At 32.4% G+C, this 20,832-nt stretch overlaps 1 protein-coding gene across 2 annotated transcripts in view; it reads left to right on the top strand.

The window, feature by feature from the left end:
* AASDHPPT (aminoadipate-semialdehyde dehydrogenase-phosphopantetheinyl transferase) overlaps positions 1–10,656 on the top strand; it is a 33,519-nt gene extending 22,863 nt beyond the window's left edge. For both annotated transcript variants that reach the window (XM_072611216.1, XM_072611215.1), the window contains exons 3-6: positions 1,297–1,418; positions 1,914–2,075; positions 8,503–8,580; positions 9,602–10,656. In XM_072611216.1, coding sequence (XP_072467317.1) covers positions 1,297–1,418; positions 1,914–2,075; positions 8,503–8,580; positions 9,602–9,838 — 599 coding nt within the window. In that variant the 3' untranslated portion in view covers positions 9,839–10,656. The remainder of the gene's footprint in view (positions 1–1,296; positions 1,419–1,913; positions 2,076–8,502; positions 8,581–9,601) is intronic.
* The last annotated feature ends 10,176 nt before the right edge of the window (positions 10,657–20,832 follow it).

Here is a 20,832-nt window from a genome sequence, read left to right as displayed (position 1 = left end):
TTATGGTGTTACTCCACAGGAATGCTAAAACATTGAATTCGTTCTGTTACCTTCAATCTGCCTGTATCCTCTTTAACTGTACTTATTATATATTTGCAATTCACATTGTTCTCTTTAGACACTTCATATTTTCTGCCTTGGAATCTTTTGGTTTTTGTAATTCATGACAAGTTTCCATCCCTCTTAAGTCTAATTCCTCTATATAATTTTAAATTTTATGAACCTAACCATATTTTCTCTGAATTCTTGGACACTCATTTTCCTCCAAAATACATGTTCTTACTTGCGCAATTCTATTTCATCACTCTTCTTAAATGTCTTTTGAATAATGTATACTCTTATGTTACCATGTTTCAGTTCTAAATTATATCATGCCAAATCTGAGGACATTTAATTCCTTGAATTAAACTTTTTGGCTTAATTCAAGGAATTAAATGGCATCAGATGGGGCCTGATATAGTTTAATACTTATACTTTATGCATTTATGTCTAGACATAGGTGAAGCTGTTTCAATACAGTCCTTCTTTCTACATCTTGTCTCTTGTGAATTACTGGGCTTATCCACTAATATCCTTTTTCCTGTGTCTTGTTTGCTGCTCTGTATTTTCCACTGTCAGATATGTACTGCCCAAATCTTCCTTTATTTTCTGAACCCTCTTCCTTCAGTTGTTAACAGTGCTTAAAACCTGTTCCCCTTAAGGACTTCAATTTCTTTACCAGGAGTTTGGAATATTTGTAATAAGAGTCACTGGAAGTGGGTGATTGTATTGCTCTTTGACAAGCCTTTGTTGGCTCTCCACTATGTCCAGAAATAGGCCATGGGAAGATAGCATTATTCCTCATGATTTGTATAACTTATGGCCACCCTGCTGCTCTCCATTCACCAAAGCTCTTATCTTCTTCTGAGTAATAGTGGAGCCACTTTAGCTGCTGGCATTTATCTCATCATTTTCTGTTTTGGCTCCCCTTTAGTGGGGTGTCATTCTAGCAGAGTCATAAGTTCACACTAGCTACCTTTGTGATGGAATGATCTTTGGTTTATTTTATTGCTTTAAAATGTTTTATTTATATATTAATTTCCTTTTTGCAGTCTTTTTTCCACTATTTCATTTGAGTAATGGAAGAAAAAGCCAGAAAGGAACCTATTTTGAATAAACTGTTTAGGCTATTACATAATAAAATTGTAGGGAACAACAGTGAAGTAGACAGTGGTAATATTTCTAGACATCATATTGGAAAATGTTTCCCAAATGTTAAAATAGCTAATTGTAATCCCAGATTTTCTCAATTGACAGGCCAAAGCTCAATTCCAGAATTTTTTCGCATTATGAATAGACAGTTTACAGAGAGAGAATGGGAGACAATCAAAGCTTTTGAAGACGAATGGACTCAGCTGGATACATTTTATAGGCATTGGGTATGCTTTTATTCTGATTTTAATAATCAAAATTTATTTAATAGAGACCCCATTATTCCAGATAAAAATTGGAAACAAAAGTATTTCAGATCATCAGAAGTTCGACTATTACTTGATTTAAGTGAGTTATCAGTTGTGGTTTTGAAATTATTATTTTATGCAGTATTTTATGGTTATAGAATTTGGTACCACAACATTTGACCAGTATTTTGTTGAAGAATGGAGATTTTGCATTATTAAAGATATAAAGTATGGTGTACTATATGTCAACATTTCTAAATTTTTTTTTTCATGAATCAAATGAATGAAATCTAGGATATGTTTAACTCTGTGCTGTTTCTATGGGAGCAGGAAAACACTCTGTAGCAATATGTTTAGGGGAAAGTGATGTAGAGTCATAGAACCAAACATGTAAGGCCTACAGATTTTATATTGTTTGAAACACTTTATCTGCCAAATGCTTTAACTGTAACATCAAATCTTTTGATATTTTAGGCACTAAAAGAAAGCTTCTTAAAAGCCATTGGGGTTGGAATAGGATTTAGTCTACAGCGAATCGAGTTTAATATATCCCCACTGCATCTGGAAGTAGGCAAAGTATATAGAGAAACAAATATGCTACTTGATGGAGAAGAGGAAGAAGAATGGGTATTTGAGGTAAAGAAATAAATTTTTTTTCCTCAAGAATTTTCACATTCTTAGTATGTTTTAATTAATTTGAATTGCCATATGTATATTGAATATTATATTTCACTTTCTAAAAATAAGTACATTATAACTTCTGGTAGTTTGAACTAAGTATTTCCACTGCTGTACCTATCACTCTGTTGTTAACGTTTTTCACTCTGGCTTTTCTCTGCTTATTCAGTATACTTAAATTGCTCTTTTTAGAGGTAACCATCAACCTCCTAGTCATACTACCTTAACCCCCAAAACCTCCAGTGACTCCCAAGACAAACTGTATTCTTTTCTTTTCTCTAAATACATATAACACTTGTGCCTGGGACATGTAAGGTATTAATGAAATGTTTGATTAAATAATTGTTCCTATAGGAATGTTATGATTAAAATCAAGGTAAACTGAGGCCCAAAGTTCCAAGCACAATTAATTTATTTACAAAGTGCAAATTTGCTAATGAACAGGGTCTCAGGCCCCTCTGAAAAGCTAAGACCCCAAATGAGGGGGGCAGCTCTATTTTATGGACAAAAGGAGGAGCATCCAGAATAAAAGGCAGCATCATAGACAGGGGAAACAGTATGATTGGTTACAGAGTCTGTAGCATCAGAGGCCTGAGGAATAATATTATTCAGTAGAAATTAGGAATAAGGGGCTAGCAGCAATCCCTTTCTATCCTGTTGTCTGAAGTGTTCATTGTTTAAATTGACCTGTAAGGACAGACTACCTTGAATAACAGATCAGACTCCCTCATATATTCCTGCATTCTTCAAGGGTAACATATTTCCTTGAGGCAAGAATATAAGAGAATTTAACTCAAAGAGAGTGAGTGGTTTACAGGAAAGCTGACTTTCCAAACTTAACTCTGAGACAAATGAAACATGACTTAGGCACAGTTACAAAAATGTTGACAGTGATACAGAATGAAATCATTAACAAAATAGAATCAGTTTGATTTTCCTAATTTTCAGGAGGAAAAGACTGTTGTTGAAGATACATGTTAAGAATGGGGAATATCATCCAAAAATGGCATAGTAAAGGCTTTTTATAATGAATAATTTGATGTCAAATCATAATGATTTTTAACCAATATAAATAAAAATATGAAGAGAAAATGTGTTCCTTTGTGGTTTGCTTGTTTTTTAGAGAAATATGTATTTAGGTTCTGATTATAATTCCATATGGGCAGCTAGTGGTGCAGTGGATAGAGCACCAGTGCAGGAGTCAGGAGGACCTGACTTCAAATCTCATGTCAGACACTTGACACTCACTAGCTGTGTGACCTTGGGCAAGTCACTTAACCCCACCTCGTCCTGGGTTATCTCCAGTCATCCTGATCTGGTCACTGGATTCAGATGGCTCAGGAGGAGAAGTGAGGCTGGTGACCTGCACAACCCTCCCTCGCTCAAAACAAAGTCAAGTGCAAGTCACGTCATCATTTCTCTGATGGCATGGTCTTCTTTGGCAATGAAGGATGAACACAGACACACACACACACACACAATAATTCTGTATAGAATATTTTCAATTTGTCTCACATAATAGAAGATTTAGAATTAAATTTTCAGAAAAGACCTAATGTCTTTTTGTATGTATTTTTGTATATATTCATAAATGTATTAAAATCTCATCTCTGGAATCTAAAAACACACTAAAACTTGATGAAATAAGACATATATTTATAGTGACACTAATTTTCAAGCCACAGTCTTATGAGGAAGAATGGTTACTTTCCATGGTCCATCTTAAAGTGTTTTCCATGACCAAAGTTTAGAGAAGTCACTTGTGGGAATAATCTTTTTAAAGTTTACACCTGTCCTCTTGTGATTCTCCATATACTTATTTTGATATGTTTTTGAATCTGAAATCTCTTTAGTATAGTCTCTTCCTCTACTATTGTAGATTGCAACTCTTGTTAGAAGTTCTCATTTGATGTGTTTCTTATCTGTGTCATTTTATAAATCCTCTAGAGAATATGTATACACTGTACTGGAAGGGTTTACTCTAAGTGTGTATATATATAAGAAATCAGTTATTATCTCTTTCTCTTATTATATGCCCTTTACTTCTTCTTGATAGCCATTCACTTTGATAATTGTATACCACTTCCTGTATGCAAGTAATCCTTAGAGATTTTCTTCAATCTTTATAGTTATACTAGATGTATTTTCATTGCTGTTTGGATAATTTGCAATTTTAATCCCTCTTAATATCCTGAAATTTCATAATTTACAACCATATTGCATTGTTGGGAGAATATTGATGATAAAATATGAGTTTGGGTGTCGTGCTTTTCCAGTGTGACTTACACTACTCAATTCTTCCTATTAAATTCTCTGTGCAGGGTAGTGTCCATCTGCAGAGCCTGTTGAAGATGAGTGGACTAAATCAATTGCCTTTTCTGTATAATATGCGTTTTTCAACTACTTGTTTTTTCCTCTATGGATTGCTAGGCTGATCTCTTTTGAAATCTGTTCCTCTGATACAGGAACATGAGGTACAGTTTTCTAGAGATCAGTCAATACAGTTAACATAGCATCCTCTGTAAACAGGAGTGTGTGTCACCATTTTTAGGCCAACCTTCCATTGGATATTATATAGGATATCATACATAATAATGTTGAGCACCTTTAGGAAATATATATTTCTTTGTTTTATGGCTTGATAATTAGAGAATTATTCAACAAAATTTTCTCTCTGTCTTAGGTTCTCAGTCTGTGCTTTCAAGAATCCTTGTTAGGGGAGAGTAAGTCAGGCTTTGTTTTGTTTTATCTAGTCAATAAAAATTTAATTCAACCCATTTATTAATCACCTATTACGTACAAAGCATTATGTCATGATCTGGATATAGTGAACAAGAAAGATACCAGTTGACTGTGTCTGAAATATGACTGGCAGTGAAAAGAAAGAAAAGAAAGGAAGAGGATAAAATGACTTCAAGTGAGTTTCTGTTCAAGACAGTATCTGGACAACAGCTAAGTTCAGCTACTGTTTTTATTAAGCTATTTGTAGACATCTAATAATTGAAAGCCATTGAAAAAGCAATTCTAAATAACTAGAGAAAAAGAAAGAAAATGCACTGTGTTAAAGAAATTTGCTTAAAAGGTCCCAGTGAAAATGCTTAGCACATTGCTGACTATGATAAGTTATCCGTGAAAATTAACAGTAAGAGTTACAGAATTGACAGTCCATTTCAGCCAAGAGGTCAAGATGACTAATCCAGTGTCTTGCAGAAATTTTGCTTTCTTTGTATTTTTGCTGATGGCAGGATATAGCTACTACATCCACAGAATGCATGTTGGTCTCCATATTGTAAGGTGATATTTTTAAAGTATATTGCAAACCTGAAAGTGCTATGTGGATGCAGTATGCTGTGATGGTTGATAGTATTATACTAAAGGAGATGTGAAAAGGCTGAGGGAGCAGCTTTATCCTGTAAATTAGCAAAAATGGAATGTTCATGAAATAATGGAAGAAATACTTAGAAAACAAAGGAAAAAGAACCCAGAGAGGTATAAGGGACTTAAAATTTGTATTGTCATGTTGGATTTTGAAGGAATTTGAACCTGTGAAGATGTCTGATTTTTCCAGGGCTAACTGATACAAAAGAAGCAGGGGAGAAAGAGATATAAGGGATTAGGGTAGGTATAGAACTATATATGCTTGGTAGTAGTTGGTGTTCATTATTTTATATGATGAATTAGCAATCAGTAAACATTTATTAAGTACCTACTGTGTGCTAGACTCTGTTGTAGGCACTAGGGATTAAAATAGAAAAAATAAAATAATCATTATTTAAAAGTTTACATTGAGTTTGGTTGTTAAATTGGGTATGATGTTCTATCAGTCTGCTATAGACTGAATGTTAAATTACTCTATGTCAGATGAGTGTATAATAAAGAGTTCACGTTTCTGTATGTCTAGAGTTACTACTGAGCCGGGGTGGGGGGTGGGGAGAGGTGTGGAGGGAAAAGGGGCAGGTGGGGTAAGATGAAATGACAGGAGTTTATAGTAGGAATTTATACATTTATGTGTGTATGTGTGCATATTACATATATACGTACACACATATATGTATGTGTATACAAATATATATATACATATACACATACCAACAATTTTGTATTTAATGCTTTAAACAGAAAAATGTTTTAGGATTGGAATTTTCTCACTGGACATTTTTATAATGTCTACATCATATGGAGCACAGTTCCAGGCCATTGCTCGGACCTGAAATAGCTTTATTTGCAAAAACATTAATTCTTAGTCTTCCATCTACATATCTTAAACATATATCTTACATTTCTCGATTTTCCAGAATTTTTCTATAACTTGCCTGAACATTGAATTCATTGCTATAGAAATATTACTCTATAAGGCAAATACCATGTAAACCTTAAAACCCCATATAAGTGAGTTATGAAAAGATGAATATTATGCCTTAAGGAACTTTCTGCATTTTTCATAGGCTGTTGCTTGCAATTTCATTTATAATAAAAACACCTTAAGATTTACCTTTGGATGGGAAAGGAGATCATAAAAAGGATGTTTAAAATGAATGGCAGCTACATCATCCTGGGTGGTGGGGGGAGAGAAGATAAAAATGGAATGTTTGCTCTCTTGAAGTTGTTTTTAAACTTATATCCCCATATATACTGCACTTTTTTTTTGTTCAGTAAAGATTGTCCTAACAATGAGTCACCATTTCATCATTTTTAGTAATACTGAATAATGTTAGATAGCTATATTATTGTATCTGAAATACATTTTAAATGATTGTTTAAATTCAAATCTCAATCATCATCTATCTTCAAAAAGTAAAATAGTCTTTCTGTCTGCAAGACTAGTTAAGCTAACTGTGAATAAAATAAATGAGCTCAAACTGGCAAAGTAAATGGGATTATTTTAGTTCAATTTCAGTTTTAGTATCACTACTTTTTATGGACATAAAATCACATGGTTGGAAGAAGAGACCTTTGAAAATAAAGGCCTTAATATTTTTCAGATGGCTTTACGTTAACCTTTTGTGCAATAACAATGAGAGTCTACATTAGCAGTTAACATTGGAAAGTCGCAACTAATAACAATGCAGTACGTGACCTCCTTAGGTTAATAACAGTTATTGAATAATATCCTCTCTGCATTTACTTTTTAAAATTTCATCCATGCCTCCAACAAAGACTGAGTAGACAAGATGAAATTGACTTTGGACATCAGAATACGATTGTATCTTAACCCTCGGTGGTAATAAGAAAAATAGATAAATTGAGCAAGGCATTTTCAGTTTCATAAGAGAAACTGGATGATTATTTTGAAGAATTCCTTTGTATAAAGTAAGTAATAGACAAGCAAGAATTACTGGTTTGTGTAATTCTGCACATGCATTTCTAGCAAAAATATATCTCTCTGTCATTATAGTTTTTTAAAACAGTGTTTTAAAGATAAAAAAAATTGCTTGCCTTGCTCCAAGCTTTCTAAAGCCAAAAACTTTTTTCAGAAATATCTCATACTCATTCTTAGTTCAAAAGATATTTTATCAGCTAATAGACAATTGTTATACTTTTGCTCAAAAATTATTTTTATGTAAAAAAACCCTTAGACAATTTCCTTAATATTAAATAATAATCATATGACCACATTTTAAAGCATTTGCCTTTTTTTGTTTATTTAGGCCTACTAAAATATTCTTTAAACGTACCAGGTATATGAAAAAGAGGTAACTCAACTTTGTGCATATCTCTCAGTTTGAACAATTATTGCTTTCCATTTATATAGATTATTTTTGTTTCTAGTATATTCTAGAATAATCCTGACCTTTTAAACAGTAAAACTGAACAGCTAATTTGTGATCTTTTTTGATCCTTTACATTTTTTATGATATAATAATTTTCTGTGTTTTTTTTAAGAAAGACTGCCATGTAATTTTCCTTGTTAAGCCTCTTTCCTTTTGTTTCTCACTTCATGATATTATTAGATAGCAAAAGATAAGGAAATGTTAAATGAAAAGAAGGAAGAAGTATAGAAAATCTTTGCTCTTTTTAAAGCAATATTTTCATATGTAAAATGAAAGTCTTATAGAATCGTGCGTTGGCTAATGGTTTTCAAAAAAAGTTCTATTTCATTTTTAATAGTCTTCTTTAGTTTAGATATTCATAATCTTTTCCCCTTATATTCTCAACATCTGCTGTTTTTAATTTAAGCTGTTTGTTTTTCAATATTATGTGTGGGAATTAAACAAAATTAAGAGCACATCATGATTTTTAATTTCCATTTTGTTTACATGTTGTAGTGTATTTAACCAAATCTCGTCAGATGAGTTACTGTGATTAATAATAATAATGTATACTATTAAAACAAGCATAGACAACTTTAAACTTGCAATAAGATATATTTATTTGCCTTTTCTAGGAAAGCAGATTGGATGAGTACCATCATATTGCAGTTGCTCTTAAGAAATCAGATGGATTAAGACCACAGAATCCTCAAGTAAAATATTAAATCCTTTTTATACAACTTTAAACAGCATCAATTAGTATTGATTTTTATTCTCTTATTATGGTAACAAATAATTGTTTTATGTCAGGTTGAGTGTAACTCTTTTACAATTCTAGGATTATGTTTTTCATTAAATTTCATTCTTAATGCTTCTAATCAAGGATTTTAAATAGAATATTTACCAAGTAATTCATGTTTGAATACATATATTTTGGTGCTTCAAAAAATTGTTAATTAACCTATAACAACATCATATCCTGTGACTACTATTTCAGGACCTATAACACTGAATTCTTATCTGTTAAACTGACTGTTTTGATCATAATAGTCATTTAATTGAAACTGGGTGGATAGTAAGCAAACTAATATTCAGTAGAAGTAGTGAAATATTCATTGGGAAGTGGGAAGATAAGATCTGAAATTATTACAAATGCTACTGTGTTAAATGCAGTGGACAGTTAGATAATTGCATTATATTGCTAATCCTAAATTCCCCAGTTACTCTGTTCCCTTTCCTTAGTTTTTTCAGTACTCTTCAGTTCAGTTTAGTGAAACAAACATGTCTTTATCACTTTTGGCACTTCAGTGCTACATTTTCAGTGATGAAAATGATACAGTCAGTGCCTTCAAGCAGTTTATAGTCTTATTAACAAGGGGATGGGGGCAGGGTGCAGGATAAGGTAGACAAAGTCCATTAACAAAGTAGCATCATCATCATCCTATGTAAAGGTAATCAGATGAAAAATTTTCTACCAGCGATGCCCTAATCTGAGCATCGTATTTCTCCCAGTTTTTAAACTTTGGCTCTGTATTCACTGCGCAATAAAGTACAATTCCCTGAAATCAGAACATGCATCTTAGAAATTTCTGAGACACTGACCCCACAAAATGGGACTCCAGATAGCCTTACTTACTGTGCAGTGAATACAGAGCCAAAGTGTCTTATTTTTTCTTAATTATAAAATAGCATGGATTTAAATAGTGTTTCATAAATATCTTCATTTTTTTTTAGGTTTTTTCTCAAGATCATCCTGAGCTAACTGTGTCACAGTTCACTTTTTTGACATTTGAAGATTTGGTAGCATCTGCTGTTCCTTTGACCCCAGAAGATCCTTCTTACTGGGACAACTTTTGCTCCAGACAAGAGGAGCCACTTCGAAATAGTACAAGTTTTGGTAATACTCAAGAAACAAAAGTGAAAAATGAAGACTTTGTAAAATCCCAGGGTTACCAGAAAATAAGTAACTAAAGGACTCAAGTGGTGTTTCACCAAGTTGGACCAAATTCTTGAATGTAAAAAAGAGCTGTGAATGTAATATGTGATATAGAAACAAACCTCTGGTACTACTAATACCAAGATGAAACAGTAATATAAGTTCACTGTTTGTATTGCTGCAACTAAATGACTTTGTGTAAATTGTTTAAAATAAGACACTTTGATCAATAAGTAAGCAAGTATTCATTAAACACCTACTATGTGCCAAAGAAACAGAGTATTATCTGCTAAACATCCAAAGAACACTATTCAACAACTCTGTTTTCTACTGGAATGAATAAAAAATTTTACTGTTTTTGTAAATAATATCATTATTTGCTTTTAAGTATCCTCTTATAAGTCATCATGCAAAGCATATAGTAACAATAGAATAGTAACAATAATTTTCATAGTAAAACAGGTTTTCACAGTCTTTACATATTTTCCAAAGAAAGACGTCAAAAATCAAGCTATCTTGGCACATCTGCACCTTTGTTCCTGGTGTTTTCCTATCTAAAGTACCTACCTTATAAGATTCTTATGGGTTTAAATGGTGTAATGTGTGTAATGTGTTTTGAAAATTTCAAAGTCTTATTTTCATGCCAGCTCATATTAATTTACGTTAGCCATCTCTACTTTTTTCAAGTTTTTATTACTTTAATTTGTGTTTTTCTGATTCTTAATGATTTTGAAATATTTTTTTTCAGATAACTTGATAGTTTGAATTTTCTGTTTTATAAAATGTTCATATCCTTTACTTATCTAATAGGGTGTCACAGTTGAAATTTAATAAAAGATTAAACTGAAGCAAATCTCAGAGCAAAATAACATTTATTAGCAGGGACATGCTACCTGTCAGTAAATGGGTCTGTGGCTTGCCTCCATTTATGCCAAAAACCGTGAGGGAAAGAACAGTTCCCTTTAGAATAGAGCAGGGTAGATGACTTCATGGGATCAAGGGGAACATGATTGCTTACAGAGCTCAGGTGCAGGGAACAACATGAGTGGTTGGAAGTTTAGTAATGGGGACTAACACTTACTGTCTCATGAAACTAATAAGTGCTTATTGGTTGAGTCCTGGTGCAAGATAGCAGCTCAGAGTTTTGGACAGCAAACCAGACACTCTTGAAGGATAACTTTGTGAAGTAAAGATATCAGGCCTGACCCCCTTTCTTTCATGCACATTCTCCAAGGTTAGCAAAATTGACAAAGAACCATGCCTTAAACAGTTATAGGACAAAATCAAGTACTTGTAAACTGGTCCTGTGTCAGGATCACTCTTAATCTTTTCAAGATTATCTTTTCAAGAGAATGTTTCTTAATTTTAACAATTGCCTTTTGTTCTTTAATATCACACTTTTGATCAGAGGTCTTTAACGCAAACATTTTTTTTCCTCCCAGATGATTTTTTTTAATGCCTGCATTGATTCTATTTGTGTAAAAAGTTCCATATTTTATATGATATAACATATTAGTATAATCTTCATTACCTATCTGTATGAATTGTTTCTCATAATTGTGAGAAATAACTTATTCTCCAGCTTTTTATGTGTAATTTACATATTTTACAACTTACAAAATTTACAGAAATTTACAATTTTATGGTATTGTTGTTAATGTCTTTTGCTGACTTGTAATTTATTATGGTGTTATGGTATTATGCTGGTTCAAATCTTGCCAACTTTCCTAACAGGTTTTGTTGAATAGGACTTCTTTATTCTTAGGGTGTGAGGAGAAATGGGCAGCTCATTAAATGTGAGACTGCTATAAGCATTTGCTTCTAGATTTGCTTATACTGTATAATCAGTTCTGCTAATCTACTTTGTATTTTTCAATCTAGCACCACATGGTTTTGTTCATTTAGGAGGGTTCTTCAGGACCTGTAATTTCATAATGACCAAACTTGAACCAAAGAAGAGAAACTTGGAATTGTTCATTGCTTTCCATTAGTGGTTGGTATTGGAGACAGACTGGAGGATGTGATGAGGGAAGATGAATTCAAATCTCTGGAATGACCCCAGCAGAGAGAGTCATACCATACCTAAGGAAACATTTTTGAGGAGTTATATTACTGCTTAGACTCTCTAAATTTGAGCCCACATTCTCATGGATACCTACATGTTTGTAGAAGAATGTGTCACTGACTCTGGGAGTGGTGTGGTGTGGATATTTTTATTTCTTTTGTCATTTTAGTAAATACACTTTTCTAAGAGCTAGTTATCTGGCTAATTGATATCAGTTGGTAATTTGGGAAATAAGTATATTTTTAGGTGCTTATGAGCCGTAGCAGTAGAATGGACATTCCCTCTATTAGACCCCATCATCTCCTCATGGTTAACCCTGAAGGTAGATACATTATTGCCTTAGAGGCTTCACCCTCCAGTGCCAGTGGAGATTGGAAGGGTAGTTCCAGAGCATGAGCTACATAAATATTGTTAGATCTTGGTTTTATATACATGCCTTTGATCATTTAGGGGAATGATCCGTCAGTTATTTTGCTTTTTAATGTTTTTAACATGAGTACTTCATTTTGTTGATCTCTTGATAAAATGTTTTTGTTTACATAATATTGTTTATTGTTTTGTAATAATGCTGAGCCATCCTGTATTCTCAGTAGAAATCCAAGTTGGTGTCTATTCTCTCTCTCTCTCTTTCTCACTCTGTCTCTCATTTCTTTGCTGACATTTTATTTATAATTTTTGCATCAGTATTCATTAATGATTTTGATGTGTAGTTTTCCTTTCTCTGCTTTTTATTCCTTCTTAGGAATAAAATAAATATCAGGAGCATATTTATTTCAGGAGTTAGGTAGAATGTCATCTTGTTTGATTTTTGAGAACAATTTGTTTATCAAAGAATCATTTGTTCTTTAAATGTTTACTAGAATTCACTTGAAATTTTTCTGGACCAGGAATTGTTGTCTCCCACCCACTTCCTTTGGAAGTTCATTTATAGCTTGTTCAGTTTATATTTCTAAAATTGGCTTTTCTAGATTGTGGATTTTCTGCTTTGTTAATTTTTGTATTACATTTTACAGAAATTAGCAAAAAAACTAAATAGAATGTTAAATGGAATTAGCAGAGAAATATACACATGTATTATGCATGTGTGTGTATGTAGTCTAGATCCAAGAGTTCATCAGTGGAGAGTTGATTGTAATACATTCCTTTTTTAAATAAAATTCTTTTCAGTTATAAAAATCTATCCTCCCTATGGAAATATTAAAGAAAAACAAAAACTGGTGATAAATATAAACAATCAAGGAAAAATTAACACACTGGCCATGTTCAAATTTTTTTTAAATTCTGTACCTTGATTCCTTCATTTGTCTGTCAAGAGATGACTAATATGTTCCATCATGGATCCTCTGGAATCGTCATTGCCTTGATCATAGTTCTTAAGCCTTTCAAAGAAAGTTATTTTTTCTTTACTTGTTGTTATTAAGTTCATACAAATTTTCCCATGTTTTTCTTGAAACCATCTCCATCATTTTTTATAGCACAATAGGATACATGACATTCATATATGATAATTTTTTCATCCACTTCTAGCTGATAGGAATCCCTTTAGCTTCTAGTCCTTTGTCATCACCAAAAAACAATAAATAAAAGAGTAGCTATAAATCTTTTTGCACATAGTAGTCCTTTCTCCCACTTTTTTTTTGGGGTGTAGACCTAGTAGTATTATCAGTTCCAATGGGTATGCACAGTTTAATGATTTTGAGGCATAGTTGCAACACATTTCTAGATACTCTCCCTGGTCACTGATCAGTGTGCCAGAGGCAAGACTTGAATCCAAGTTATGTTTTCAAGGACTGCCACAAGCCACTATATTGCATTGACTCCTTTTTTTGTAAATGATTATCTGTTCATTTATATTTTTATTTTTGTGACATAGTAGTTTCTGATAATTTTCATTATTTCTTTCCCATTTGATTTTTCACATTCCTCTTTAGTTTTTAATTAATTAGTTAATATTTCTACCCGTTTAAATTGTATACTCAGTCTGTTATTTTCTTTTTTATTAATATAATTGTTAAGATAAAAATTGTCCTCTAACGACTTTTTACCGTCTAACAAATTTCTAAGTTGTCTCATTGTTTTCTTTTTAATATAATTTAATTATTTCTATGATAATAATTTAGGATGTTAATATTCTCCTTTTAGATCTGTATCTTTCATTTCCTTATTTTGATCATAATTATTTTTATCCCCAGTGTTTAGCATATAGTACCTAGAATATAGTGCCAAGTATATAGTAAGCACTTAATAAATTTATGTTGATTGTTCCTTTAAAGATTTACCTAATATTAATACCTTTCTGTGTTTATGAATTCTTTATACCACATGTCCTGAGCCGAGTATGGATGTTAAGTTATGGTGTTAAGTATGGATATTCACTTTGGAGAAATAGGTTTGTGTTTGAGTTGCTATAGCCTCCTTTCAGAGGGTTGTGTCCCTCAGGTTCAACAAGAGGAATGATTTAATGAATCTCTCATAATTGGAGTTTTTATATCAGGAAGTAAAGTTGCTAAAATATCCCTATAGGAAGTTTGTGGTAGAGGGCTTTTAGCCTGATTGTGGGGCCCTTGGCCTTGAGGTATTCTGAACACTTGTGGGCTAATGGTTGGGCAGTTGTGTTTAGATAATGATGCAGGCCATTAGTTTTTATTTCTTTACCTGGCAAGAAAGTGATAGTTGCTCTTACCCAGAGACTTTGAGAGTGAAGGAATGATTTAGTTTTTGCCATAACATGTGATCTGTTTTTGTATATATCATGTGATGCTGAAAATGTTTTGTTTTTTTTTTGTTTAGTCACCTAAAATTATTGCCTTATCATCTAAGTGTTTTCTTATTTCCATCAGACTTTCCTTTATATAGTCAGGTGCAATGACATTTAGTGAATATATATGTGATGTAAATTTTCATCATCTAGCATCAATTTAAGCATAATAGTTTCTCTTTTTGTCTGTTGTTCCTGTTTCTGTTTTTGCTCTTGCCTTTTCTGAAACAATTATTTTAATCTACTGCCTTTTTAATTTAGAAGAATCATAATGAATTTTATTTTGGCTTCCCATTTTTATTCTGAATGTGTCTGTGAGAAGTTAGGAGGCATGGTGGATAGAGTGATAGGTTTGGCATCAGGACCTGATTTTGAATCCAGCCTTAGAGGCTTCCTAACTGTATGACCCTGGTTATGTTGTTCCGTCGTTTAGCAGTACCTGACTCTTCATGACCTCATTTGGGGTTTTCTTGGCAAAGATACTAGAGTGGTTTGCCTTTTCCTTTTCCTTCTCCATCTTATATTATAGATGAGGAACTGAGGCAAACAAATTTGAACCCAGGTCTTCCTGACTCCTGGCCCAACATCTATCTGTTGCACCACTAGTTGCCCTATGACCCTGGGCAAGTCACTTAATTTGTTTGCCTCAGTTTCCTCATATGTAAAATGAGAACAATAGCACCTACCTCCTAGAGCTGTTGCAAGTATCAGATGAACTAATAATTTAAGTATTTAGCACAGTGCCTGGCCTATAATAAGTGCTGCATAAATGCAAGCTGTTGTTATTAATGTTTCAAATATGGTTTTTGTACACGGTAAATTTTGTTTTCTGGTAAAGCTGCTGCTGCTGTTGTTTTTTAAGTATGGTTTTTGTGTGCAGCAAACATTTGAGTTCTGTTTTCCAATTCATCTTGCAGCTCGTCCATTTTATAGGCAAAATAATGACATTAATATTCAGGGTCATAATAATTTTACCTTGTCTTAAAAGGCTTCTGGCAGCTCTCTTAAATACAAGTTGTATGATGGTATAAATGACTAACCAGACACTAACCAAGGATAAAAGGAGGTTTACTTAGTTTTTAATGATAGTGTTGTTGAATGCAAGGCAAGAATATATGCCAGTAGCTGTGAGTTCATCCTTCCCCATGACATTTCTCCTCATTGGGACAAACCTCAAGTGTTGGCAAGTGTAGTCATTATGGAATGTGGATTTTGCCAGGTCCATGGAGGTTCAGAGAACCCCATACTGGGTATATTTATATTTCTGTCAGATTCCTAGAAAATGCATCACCAATTTGAAGCTTTTTTTTATGTGTGTATATATATATATATATAAACCTTCTTGCTTATCCTGCCTGTGTGGCAGGGGTTACTGGTCTGCAATATCCCCTAATTCTCCCATGACTTGTAATTCTGTCTACTCCACAGCCTTAGGACTGCCTTAAAATTTTATATTCTCTGTAAAGCATCTCTCTCTTTTATGTATAGTGCTTGTGACACCTCTACCCCTAAATATTTATAATTTACTTCTTTTAAATAGTATGTCAGGGGTTGGCATGGTATAACATAGAGTTTTCCTTGAATGGGTTTTAAATTCCATTTCTACCACATATTGGACATGTGATCCTAGTTAATAAATAAATGCCCTGGCCACAGCAGAAGAAAGGCCCTGATCAACATCCAGGTAGGCCTGGCCCAACCTATCACCCAAGCAGCTTGAGTGAGTCTGAACTACAACAGGAAACACAACTAAACAATTCCTGCAAAAGGTGGGACCTTATTTTAGACTCTACAACTGCTTATGACCCTCCATCCTTCAATAAATTTCAGTAACTCCCTGTTACTCACAGAATCAAATATAAAACCCTCTTATCTTTTAAAGTCTTTCAAAACCTAGTCACTCCCTACTTTTCAGACTTCCAACATATTCTACATATTCTGTGGTCTCATGAATCTAGTGGCACTGGCTTCCTTGCTATTCCTTTAATACAGTGTTCTACCTCCCCCACTTGAGGCATCTTCACTGTCTATCTTCTGTTCCAGGAACTATTTCCCTCCTTATCTTTGTCTCCTACTTTCTCTGACTTCCTTCAGATCTCAGCCAAAGAGTCTTATCTTCTGCAAGAAGTCTTTCCTAGTTCTTAGCCACTGTTAACCTCTAATTTATTCTGCATATATCCTGTACATAGTTATTTGCATGTTGTCTTCCCCTTAGATTGTAAGGTTTTTGAAAGCAGGGACTTTAGACACTTAGTAGCTGTATGACCTTAGTCAAGTCACTTCACTTTGCCTCAGTTTCCTCATTTTTGAAACAGGGATAATTATAACATCTACTTCCCAGGGTTGTTGGCTCAAATGAGATAATGCTTGTAAAGCACTTGCACAGTGCTTGGCACATAGGAAGTGCTATGCAAATGTTATTTATTATTAGTTATTATTAATTTCTTCCATTCTCTAATTTATGATGTATCCTTTTATATCCAAATCATGTAACTATTTGGAGCTTATTTTGGAGTACATTGTGAGATGTTTATACCTAGTTTCTGCCAGACTGCTTTCAAATTTTCCAATAGTTGATGTCAAATAATGAGTTTTTGCCCCTGTATCTGGGAGCTTAAAATTTACCAAACACTACTACTACTGGGTACCTTTGCTTCCGTATATGGTATAATTAATCTGTTCCAATGCTCAGTCTCTCTGTTTCTTAACCTATACCTTGTTATGATAATTACAAATTTGTAATATGGTTTTTTTTGTAATATAATTTGATATCTGATACCACTAGGACCCCTTCCTCCTAATATATTTTTTTAATTCCCTTGATATTCTTGACCATTTCTGCACATGAATCTTGTTATTATTTTTTCCAGTTATTTGTTGTGACATTGAATAAGGAAATTACTTTAGGTAGTGATATTGTTTTTATCACATTGGCTAGGCTTGTTGATAAACAGTTAATATTTCTCTAAATTTCTGTTTGTCTAAAGACTTTTTTATAATTTTATTCGTATAGTAATAGTTCCTGTGTGTCTTAATAGTTAAACAGTATTTTGTATTACATACTAGTTATTTTAAATAATGTTGGTGATTTGTATGGATTTGTATGGATTTGTATGGATTTAGCTTATATCCTGTAACTTTGCTAAATTAATTATTTCAATTAGTTTTTTGGTTGCCTCCTAAGTGAGCCATCTTAGATCATCTGCAGAAAGTGATTATTTTGTTCCTGTTTGCCTCTCCTTATCCTTTCAGTTTTTTTCTCTTATTGCTATAGCTAACATTACTAGCTATATAATACATATGTATGTAAATATAGATATATGTATTGTATGTGTATACATGTGTATATGTATGCATATACATATATATTCAATAATATATTGAGTAGTAATGGTGATAATAGACATTCTCATTTTACTTTGTTCTTATTGGAAAGGCTTCCAGCTTATCACCATTACAAATAATGTAGGATCTTGGTTTTAGATATATACTACTTGACATTTTAAGGAAAGTTCTACTTATCCCTATGCTTTCTAGTGTTTTTGAATAGGATGCTTGTTAAATCTTGCCAAAAGCTTTTTTGCAGATATTGATCAGCAAATATTGATCTAATCAAATTATTATTATTATTATTTTGGTTATTAATATGATTGTTTATAATTTTCCTAATATTGCACAAGTCCTGAATTCCAAGTCATAGTGTACGGTCTTTGCGTCATGTTGCTATAGTCTCCTTGCTATTATTTCATTTAAAATTTTTGTTTCAATAGGCGTATTGATCTATTGCAGTTTTCTCTGTTTTGACTTTCTCTGGTTTAGGTTTCAAGACCATATGTATATGAGTAGAAATTTAGTAAAATCCCCTTTTCCTATTTTTTTCCAGTTTATATAGGGTTGGAATTATTTTATTTTAAATGATTGGTAGAATTTGCTTGTAAATTAATCTGGTCATTTTTTTTTCTTGTAAGTATATTTGTGGCTTGTTCAATTTTTTTCTGTTAGAGTTTTTAAAGTAATGTATTTCATAATCTGCTAATCTGAGTAATTTATATATTTTAGATATTCATCTATTTCCTTTAGATTGTTAGTTTTATTGGCAAATAGTTGGATAAAATAGTGTCTGATAAATTATTTCTTCATTCATAGTATAAGCATGTTTTTCAATTTTTACTATAGATAATTTGCTTTTTCTTTTTTAATTGTTAGTTAATTCTTATGTATTATGTTATTTTCTAGTTTTATTTATTCAATAGATTTTTTTTGTTTTGCTTTTAGTTTTGTTAACAGAATGTTTAGTTTGGTGCTTAATTGGAATTTTTAATTTGTTGGTTTTAAAGTTTGTTTTTACTTGCATACATGTCACATTTCTTCATCTGCTCTTTTTTTCATTTATTGAAAGTGTTTAGAGAGGTAATTGTCCTCTAAGAATTCCACTTGCTTCAAAAACTTTGGGTATATTGTCTCATTGTTAAAATTATTTTAATGAGATTATTGATTCAATTATTTGTTCTTTGACCTACCATTCTTCAGGCTTGATACTTAATTTCCTGTTATTTTTTTTAATCTTTGCTTTAGAATCCCTGTGTTGGAGGTAATTTTGTTGCATTATTGTCAATAAAAGATGATTTAGTGTTTTGGCTTTTTTGCATTTGTTTGTGAGGTTTTTATATACAAATAAATGGTCAGTTTTTGTGAAGGGTCTAACAACAGCCAAAATAAATATATTCTTTTCTGTTCCATTTAGTATTCTTCAACTTTTATAAACATGTTAAATTCCCTTATTTCTTTTTAAAAATTTATTATTGGTTCAATTTATTTAGATCTGCTTTACTATTTATTCTCTATAAATCATTGAGCTTTTTCTTTAAAAATTCAAATGCGATGCTATTTGGTGCATATATTTTTAATATTGATGTTAATTTTCATGATAACTTTTAGCAAAAGATAAATTTCCCTTTTAATCTCTTTTAATTAGGCTTGGTTTTGCAATTACTTTTTCTAAGAGCATAATTGCTATACCTGCCTTTTTAAATTTTAGTTTAAGTATAATAGATTCTCGTCTCTCCCCTTATTTTAATTCTAGGTGTTTCTTTCTATTTCAGCTGTGTTTCTTGTAAACAACATATTGTTAGGTTCTGGTTTCTAATAAATTCTCTTAAATTCTTTTTTTAGTGAATTCATCCCATTCACCTTCCTTCATTCTATTCTCTTTGCTTCCCACTTTTTCTTTAATATTTTTTTTTACTTCTGACTCATCTTTCTCTTGATCTTTCCTCATTATGTACTTCTCCCCATTTCCCTTTAACCCCTTTCTCCCTCTTCCCCTGTTGGGTGAAATGTATTTCTTTACCTTATTGTGTGTTTAATTGTGTATTTTTCCTTCCTTTTTGACCAGTTCAGATGAGAATGAGGTTCAATTTAAACTACTTTCCCTCCTCTCCTTGTATAAACTTCTACTTGGGTATCCATTTGTGTAAGATAATTTTTCCCATTCTTCTCTCTTTCCTCTCTCTTCCAGAATATTCTTCTTTCCTACCAATTTCATTCTTCTTTTAAGATCATCAAAACATAATAGAATCTTTCTAATGAAACTCCCTCTAGGATCTTTAATAATGATAGAGTTCTGAAGAGCTACATAGTATAATTTCCTTATGTAAGCATGTGAACAGTTAAAATCTTGTTTATTATTGTTTACTCATTGGTGCCGATTTATCTTTCATCTGACTTCTGTGTGAGTGTCAAATTTCTTCTCATCTCTGGTCTTTTCATCAGAAATGCTTAGAAGTTCTCATTTCCATAAAAAAATCCATTCACCTCCCTCCACTCCACCCGAGGCTTTTAATCAGTTTTCTAGGTAAATTGTAAGCAGATCACCTTCTAGAATATCCTCCCAAACTCTCCCTTCCCTTAAAATGGTGATTTACATTGGTAGGCCAAGCTAATATAATAAAAATGACAATTATACCTAAATTAATTTACTTATTCAGTGCCATACCAACCAGACTACCCAAAATATTTTATAGAACTAGAAAGAATAATAAAATTCATCTGGAAGAGCAAAAGGTCCAGAATTTCGAGGGAATCGATGAAAAGAAATGCAAAGGAAGGTGGCCTAACCATACGAAATCTAAAACTGCATTATAAGGTAGCAGTCATCAAAATAACTTGGTACTAAGAAATACAGTAGTGGATCAGTAGAACAGGTT

The sequence above is a fragment of the Notamacropus eugenii genome, chromosome 5 (assembly GCF_028372415.1).
Source record: "Notamacropus eugenii isolate mMacEug1 chromosome 5, mMacEug1.pri_v2, whole genome shotgun sequence".
In the NCBI taxonomy this organism is placed as follows: domain Eukaryota; kingdom Metazoa; phylum Chordata; class Mammalia; order Diprotodontia; family Macropodidae; genus Notamacropus; species Notamacropus eugenii.
This window is presented reverse-complemented; position numbering and strand designations above follow the sequence as displayed.